General features: G+C 39.6%; 2 protein-coding genes across 2 annotated transcripts in view; both read right to left on the bottom strand.

Moving 5' to 3' along the window:
• Positions 1-173: 173 nt before the first annotated feature.
• Positions 174-1,706, bottom strand: LOC102420989 (lysophosphatidylcholine acyltransferase 2B-like). Its single transcript, XM_006093209.3, has one exon. It carries the CDS (start codon positions 1,704-1,706, stop codon positions 174-176), a length of 1,533 nt encoding a protein of 510 aa, XP_006093271.1.
• Positions 1,707-5,381: 3,675 nt separating this feature from the next.
• The window catches only part of EPHX4 (epoxide hydrolase 4), a 29,808-nt gene continuing 26,252 nt past the window's right edge, over positions 5,382-8,937 (bottom strand). Inside the window, 1 exon segment of the mRNA XM_006093176.3 lies at positions 5,382-5,613. Coding sequence (XP_006093238.2) covers positions 5,382-5,613 — 232 coding nt within the window.

Genomic DNA, 8,937 nt, shown 5'->3' with positions numbered 1-8,937 from the left:
TATATATATATATATATCCCTTAAGTACATTTAAATATCATAATTAAGTGCCTAGGCCACTTAGAGTAAACACGATTGTGTTTTTCCGCAAAGAAATAGTTTTATTTCATAGTGTCTACCTGGAGGGTACTCGCACCATTTTCAGGGCTGACTTAAACCTTTAGATACAGCGATTAAACTTGTTCTTGTGGTGATGTGTATATATAGGCTGCCTGGAGTTCTAAATATGAATTAAATAGAATGGCATATTCTGGGTGCTTCAAAGCAAATTTCATAAAGTCCTTGTATGAAATGTGTTCTGAGTTCTGTCTAGCTATTCCCTGAAAGAGACTGGAAACATCAAGGTCAGGCACCCCAAAAGCTGCCTGAAGTATAGCAGCCAACTCCGGTTGTGTTATGAAGCCATCCTCATCAAGATCAAAAAGCTTAAAGGATATTCGCAGAATCTCGGCCGTGTTGGCAGGATTGCACAGGACAGTCAGCCCTATCACGTACTCTCTGAAGTCTATGCTGCCGTCGTTATTCCTGTCAAAGAGGGCAAACAGTTGTCTGAAGGGCTCTGAAATTGGGAGATTTAAAAAACTTGCAAATTCTTCAATTCCTATCTTCCCTCCTTTTGAGGCAACTGCGATTGCAGCATATTCATCCAAATGCTGATGAATACTATCCCAATCTAACTTCAACTTCCGGCTGATCTTTGTAAATTCCACCAAACCAGCTTCCATGGGTAGTTGAAGGTTGCCTGCGCTGATCATTAGTTTGCAGTCTTCGTACGTGTGGTCTGTCACGGGCACCCCCAGAGCATTGGCCATGTTGACCCGCACTGCATTGGCAAAAAGGATGGGGTCTTTTTTTTCCTGGTCACTCGGGACGTACACAGGCATAAACTCCACTTCTACCCTGGTGAAGAGCTGGCTCAGGGTCAGCATACACACCTGGAAGGCTGTCAAGCCCTGCCAGGTCCAGGTCACCGTGTCCAGGCTGTTCGGGTACCTGAGCAGCACTGGCTGCACAGGCACCCCTGGGGAGAAGGCCCCTAGCCTAAAAGTGATCAGACACGAGCGATTGGTACACACTCCCTCTGGGAAAATCATGATCTGTGGCCACGCCCCTTTGGAGGTCACTCGCTTCTGGATTTCATCCCGGGTAGTCTTCCTGGAGTTGGGGTCCTCTCGAGCCACAAGCACCGGCTGCGTTGACAACAGGAATTTCCCGGCCACTGGGATCCGTGCGTTTTCACTCGCAGAGACCACGGAGGGCAACCCCGCCACCACACAGGCGATGGCGTCGAAGAAAGTGGAGTGCGGTGCGGTCACCAAGAGGGGGGCCTCGTTTCGGGTTGCCTTTTTCCCTTTCACTTTCACCAGGAAGCCGGAGGCAAGGAAACACGTCTGAAACAAGAACCTGAGGGGTTGTTGCACCAGTTTTCTTCTCCAACTCTTGGCGGGCTTGCCTGGGCGAGCAGAGCGGCCTATGGTGCACAGCATGGTCACGGGCCAGAGGAAGACGAAGAGGACGGCCAGGCAGGACACCCGCACCGCCACCAGCAGGGTCCCCAGGAGGAGGATGGAGGCCCAGCGCCACGCGCTGATGTGCGTGCGCTGCACGAAGGGGTTGGCCACCGCGGGCGGGTACAAGGACTTGCTCCTTAAGAGACGGCCGACGGACTCCCACCCGTCCACGTGCGAGGAGGAGCGCTGAGACATGGGGCCGACTCTTCAGGGGTCGTAGGAGGCCCCGTCCACCCCCCAGTCCGAGGAGGAGCGCTGAGACATGGGGCCGACTTTTTGGTGGCCTTAGGAGGCCGGCAGCTGGGACCTGGGTCGGCCCCCAGAGCGCACGCCTTCCCCCTCCTGCTCTTTCTGCTCACGCAGCATTAGAACTTAAAGGCAATTGTGTGTTAATAGGATATGATGTATTACCTTTGAAATTCGAAAAATTTTAAATGGTAAATGATGTAGCGGGAGGATTAGAATCATCAGTGGGACAATATTCTTTGCTTTTTGTAAACGTCTTCATATATATATCTATATATATGCTTAATAAATTATTTTCATATAACAATTGCTGACGTTTATATTAAGCACATAGTATATAGCTACTAGGGCTATATGAATTTAAGTATATGAATCTTAATGACAGTTTTTACTGTGAGATGCTTTGGCAACTGGTAAGTTAAATTCATTTTCTCTCCCTACAATTGATTTCTACAGAAACAGTACGATCTCTTTATGTTCAAGAGGTTTAACTGGTGGCACCCTTGAGCCTTTATCTTTTACACACACTCTTCCACATCCATTGAAAATTAGACCATATCCATTATCAGAGGCCAGAATTAGCCATGGAACGTTTGATTCATACTCTTAATATTATTCCGCATGAACCAATCAGCATTTCAGACAGACATAAGTAACAACGGCAAACCTTAAGATTACCTTTGTCAGTAACAAGTTTTCATTAAAATAAGTCAGGATTACTTCATTGCGCCAACCACAGTCAACATGCTCCTGTCTCCTCCCTTTATTGCTGTCTTTTGGGAATGATCAATGGGAAGCATGATCAAAGCTGATGTGAATCAGGCTCTCTCTATACTTTGCAGCATTTGCAACGCTGGCAGCGCTATATTGAATATTCCTGTGTTCACTAATTGCTAAGGTAAATTCCTTTTCTTAGAATTAGAAGTCGAACTGAAGGTTTCTGAGATATTTTTTTATTTCTTGGAGCATACCAGGTTTGCTCCATGACCCTTCTATCTGCAGGCCAATGCTTTAACCATGGAGCCAAACTGGCTAGGGCAATATGTCTCATCTTTCCTATATATATGTGTACACCAGAGCCTGTTAAACAGAATGTGATCTGTGTAAAGATTATGGGTTTTACAACCAGATGGATCTAGTTCAGATCCTGGTTCCAACACTGTGGTCATTGGCCAACCTCATTTTGACATCTGTAAATTGTTGATACTCCCTACCTGGAAATGTTGTTATAAGGCACAAGTATAATATATAGAGAAGAGTGGGCTTTTTAAAAAAAAATTTTAAATTTCTTTATTGATTAAGTTATTACATATGTGTCCTTATCCCCACATTACCCCCATCCCTTCCACTCATGCCCTCACCCCCCTGTTGTCTGTGTCCATTGGTTAGGCCTATATGCTTGATCTTTCCCTCTTACCCCCACCCTCCCCTACCTTCCCTCTGAGGTTTGGCAGTCTGATCGATGCTTCTCTGCCTCTGGATCTGTTTTTGTTTATCAGTTTATGTTGTTCATTATATTCCACAAATGAGTGAGATCATGTGATATTAATCTTTCTCTGACTGGCTTATTTCACTTAGCATAATGCTCTCCAGTTCCATCCGCGCTGTTGCAAATGGTAAGAACTTCTTTTTTTACCACAGCATAGTATTCCATTGTACCACAGTTTTTAATCCACTCATCTGCTAATGGGCACTTAGGCTGTTTCCAAATCTTAGCTATGGCAAATTGTGCCGCTATGAACATCGGGGTGCATATATCCTTTCAGTTTCTTGGGATATATTCCTAGAAGTGGGATCACTGGGTCAAATGGGAGTTCCATTTTTAGTTTTTTGAGGAAACTCCATACTTTTTTCCAAGAGTGGGCTTTTATTAGTAAATACAAGTTGTTAGGATACAATGATGAGAATTCTTAGGGACATTCCTCTGTCTTCTGTCACTATGAGAACGATGCTTAGGGAGGGAAACATTCCTTTCACCAAGGGAACACAAATGCAGTCTCTAAGGAGCCATGGCTTGGCAACATCAGTGGTTGTCTCCGTTGCCACGGAGAGCAACCCAAGAGAATGAGTAGTCCCTCGAGCTGGTATTGTTCTCTATTCTGTAACTCTTCCCACGTTTATTTGTATTTTCATCACTATTCTTAAACCCTTGTTTAATTTAACTGCATTCTGTGTATGCTTCTTAAGGGAAAGTTCTATATTACCATGTCATCTTTCCTTTATATTTCTCCCACAGTGCCCAGCAGTGTGGCAGATATTTATTTATTAAGCAAGTATCTGAGTTCCTACAATGAGCCAGTCCCTTTTTATGCTGGATGTGTCAGTTAATAAAACAATAAAATGTCTCTGCCCTGGGGAGCTTAGATTCTAGTGCACAGAGGAAGATAGCATTCAATTCTTGTTGCCTGGAGTGGGGCAAATGGACACTTGGATACTTTTTCTAAATCCTTCACCAATTTAGCTAGAGAATTAAGGCAAATAATTTAATGGATATGCTTTCCTACTTTGCAATGTTTAATATATATATGTGTGTATATGAGAATCTTCATAGCATCTCTTGTAAACACTACTTTACGGCCTGTTTTAGGAGTGTATACTAGTATTCATCTAGTCATATTTGCCTTCAAACTAATAAATATACTATAAATAGAAGAAACTTGATAATAGAATTTTTTAATGGTTAAAAAATAGTTAAAAGAACTTTTGAACAAAATGAAAATTTATACCATTGCAGGTTTGTCTTTTAATATGGCTAATCTTTTTTTTAATTTATTTGTTGTTGTTAATCCTCACCCGAGGATATTTTTTCCATTAATTTTTTTAGAAAGAAAATGGAAGGGATGGGAAGAGACACAGAGAGAGAGAAACATTGATGCAAGAGAGAAATATCAACTGGTTGCCTCCCGCAGGTGCCCCAGCCGGGGCTGGGGATCGAACCTGCAACCGAGATATGTACACTTCACTGGAATCAAACCCGGGACCCTTCAGTCTGGAGGCTGATGCTCTAACTACTGAGCAAAACTGGCTAGGGCAATATGACTGATCTTTAATATATATATATGTTAAAGGCACCATATGTTAACAGGGTAAAGAATGCAAGCAACTTGCTCTAGCTGGTTTCACTCAGTGGATAGAGCATCTGCCTGTGGACTGAAGGGTCCTGGGTTCGATTCCAGTCAAGGGCACATACCCGGGTTGCAGGCCCAATCCCCAGTAGTGGGGTTGCAGGAGGCAGCCGATCAATGATTCTCTCTCATCATTGATATTTCTATCTCTCTCTCCCTCTCCCTTCCTCCCTGAAATCAATAAAAATATATTTTAAAAAAAGAAAAAGAATGCAAGAAACCAAAACTGAGCCACTTTCCCCAACTTTCTTTTTGTACAAGTGTGTGCATTTTAAGGCAGGTGATTTCCTGTGTAAAGCACAATAGAGGAAAATCAACATTATGTTACAAGTTCACACACATTCTCAGATTTTTTTCAGTAATATTTGTCAGGATATTTATTTATGATAAAGCATGTGAAAACAATGTTTTCCTAGTGAATCTCACAGAAGTTGATGAACAATTTAAAAAATATATTTAGAGATTTTATTACAGACCTCTCACAGCAGATATAGAAAAGTCAATCTTTTTTTCTTGCTTCTTCTTTTAGAAATGTCCATATCAATTTGTTCACTATGTCAGGTTGTTCTTGCTGAAGCCAATGACTGGCTTCTGACAAAATAGTTAGCCTGAAATAGTTTTTAACATAAATCTTTGTGACTTCAGCCATTTCAACCTCCATAAATGCGTCTTTCTCTCCCCACAGTAGTAGTGTTGGAGTGGTCACCATGTGATGTTTGAGAGGCAGGCAGCTATAAAAACAAAACATGTGGGCTTGAGACTCATTTTAAAAGTTAATATAACTTTTTTTCATAATGTTCCTTTAGGCCACACATTCGCAAAGGGGGCTAATATCGCCACCAAAGGGGTGAAAATTGGTTCTTGGAAGAGTGAAAAAACATCTTACTCTACACATAAACTACAGATATACATATAGTACATAAGCAGATATTAAAATTTCATGGGGTGGGGGCAATTAGGGAAAAATGTCTTCAAAGGCTCCTTAGGAAAGTGATGATGAAAAAAATGGTTGAGAAACACTGCTTTAGGCAATCTACACAATAAAGTATTTAAACGGCTATTTAAGAAAGACCCCAATAAAATTTTTAATTGGATGATGCTAGCAAAATTTATAATGATACCTATAAATTATATACAAAATTCATTATTATGAGGAATAATTTGCTTTAAAAAGATACCAAAATTTCTGAATGGTGTGATGAAAGCTTTAAATAGTGTTTTTGTTTAAGTATATTTTAAATTGTTTGTTAGATAAGCTAAAGCATTTTATGTGAAAATTGGAACTAGAAAGTCAGAAAATATAGGGTGTCTCCAAATAAAGGCACTTTGACTAATTAAAGGCAGTGTTTATTAAAATACATTTCATTTTAAAAATTGAGCTATCAGCTGTTAAAGTGTGTATACAGTTTTTGGGGATGCCCTGTATATATGGACTTAGCTTTCATACTACATGACACTATATTTATGTGGCAAGAAGAATCTTTTTAAAACAAAGTTTTATTGCATAGTTTCTTAAATACAGAAAAGTATAAAGAATAAAATCATGCATGATTCCATCATTAAAAGATAATCTTTGATCATTTTCTACGTATATATTTAAACCCATACTATAAACACAAGGCAATAAATATACACAGTATACATATTCAAATTTCATATTAAACTATAACTTAAGATCATTCTCATTTCATAAAGTTTTTCAAAAGTAATTGTAAAAGATACTATTTAATGGCATAATAACCCATAAATGACTTGACTATTTTCTTATAATTGAATATTTAGATCATAGCATCACTTTAAACATCCCCTTATTTTAAGTGATGATATTGTGAGCATTTTGTGCACAAATCTTTGTTGGCATTTCAGATCATTTCTTTGGGTAGCCCTGAAAGAGGAATTCCTTAGGTAAAGAGTAAAAATACTTTAAAAGTTTTTGATACCTTCTGCTACACTGTTTTTCAGAAAGGTGGTATGGTATTAATTACACTCCTGCAGAGAAGAATGAGAAGGAACATCTAGCTACACACTCTCCAGCACTGACGTATATTTTTACTACTTATCCAAAAGTTTGACTTGTGGTTACTTGGGGTTGGTAGATGCTGCTGGAATGTGCAGGATATAACATATGCCCACCAAGGACTTACCTTTTAACTCCCATGCAAGTGGCCATCATTTGGTTGTAATGCTCCTAAAAATTTTTTGTGAATGGCTAACTGATAGAAAAATATATTCTATACTTAATTTTAATACATGAATTGCTATATAAACTTGCATGCCACTTAAATTCTAGAGCTCATAAAATATTCAAAGGTAAACCATTTTTTATCTGTATAGCTGAGCATGTTATAATTCAGTCAGTAAGATAAGGGGAGTTTTAAAAAGCTGTTAGTCAAAAAACAAAGAGAAACATAAATTCTTCACCAGATCAAATTAAAATTAAAAGGGAGGAGTTTCCAGAAAACTAAAAGAAACGCATATTCTCTGGTCCTGAGAATGCAAAATGCTCAATTTCACATGAAATATAAGTTACATGTAAAACAAAGTAGGTACAGCTTGGTGACTACAGTTAATAATATTGTATTGTGCCGAAACTGGTTTGACTCAGTGGATAGAGCGTCGGCCTGCGGACTGAAAGGTCCCAGGTTCGATTCCAGTTGAGGGCATGTACCTGGGTTGTGGGCACATCCCCAGTAGGAGATGTGCAGGAGGCGGCTGATCAATGTTTCTCTCTCATCGATGTTTCTAGCTCTCTATCTCTCTCCCTTCCTCTCTGTAAAATATCAATAAAATATATTTTAAAAAAAATAATATTGTATTGCCTATCTGAAAGTGGCTAAGAGAGTAGATCTTAAAAGTTCTCATCACAAGAAAACTAAATTTTATAATGATATGTGGTGATGAATATTAAGTACTTATTGTGGTAATCATTTTGCAATATATAGAAATATCAAATCATTTTGTTGTATACTGAAAACTAATATAATGTTATATGTCACTTGTATCACAATAAAAATAAGTAATAAAATAAAACAAAGCAAAACATTAAATTTTTTTAACAGAGTAGGTTTTAGTATGTTAAGCTAAAGAATTTATTGGGAAACACGATAAAAATTTCTGATTAAAAGTGATTTGAGTAAGTATAGAAACAATTTGAAAGACCTACAAAATTGTAACAAGTAGTAACAATTATTGCTCCACATTGTTAATCATTTAACCTATAAAAACGTATTTAACATACTTATTCCAAATCAATCTGAATTTAACATGTTACTCCTCTACAGTCTGAGTAATCAGATGATTTGTAAGTATTAAGGTGGCATTTTCCAGAGTTTTATATACTCTATCATTACTTTTGTATGTGAAAATATTTCATTACTTTGATTTAAAAAGATAATGTAGAAAATAATAACACTCACTACTTAGCTCAAGAAGTAAAATACTGCCCTGGTCGGCATGGCTCAGTGGTTGGGGCATTAGTCGGAGCACTGAAGGGTCATAAATTTGATTCCCGGTCAAAGGTTGCCTCCGGCATATGCGTATGCAGGAGGTCACTAATTGATGTGTCTCTCTCACATTGATGTCTCTCTTCTTATCCCTCTCTCTCTCTTTCTCTCCCTCCCTTCCACTCTCTCTAAAAATCAATGGAAAAAATATCCTTGAGTGAGGATAACCAAAAAATCCTATATAATGAAAGCCTAATATCCTAAGTGTCCGGTCATCCTATATAATGAAAGCCTAATATCCTAAGTGTCCGGTCATCCGTTCAACCAATCAAAGCATAATATGCTAATGATATGCTAAGGCTGCTCAGCCGCTCGCTATGATGTGCACTGACCACCAGGTGGCAGATACTCCAACCAGTAGGTTAGCTTGCTGCTGGGGTCCCGCCGATCAGGACTGAGGGAGATGGGCCGGACATGCCTTGGAGCCCTCCCGTGGTCCCACTCAGGCTGGCCAACCTCCTGCGTCCCTCCCCGGCCCCGATCGTGCACTGGTGGGGTCCTTCGGCCTGGCATGCACCCTCTCGCAATCCTGGACCCCTCAGGGGATGTCGG

This window comes from Myotis lucifugus, unplaced genomic scaffold (genome assembly GCF_000147115.1).
Source record: "Myotis lucifugus unplaced genomic scaffold, Myoluc2.0 scaffold_110, whole genome shotgun sequence".
Taxonomy (NCBI): domain Eukaryota; kingdom Metazoa; phylum Chordata; class Mammalia; order Chiroptera; family Vespertilionidae; genus Myotis; species Myotis lucifugus.
Note: the sequence above shows the minus strand (reverse complement) of the source record. Positions and strands in the feature narration are given on the sequence as shown.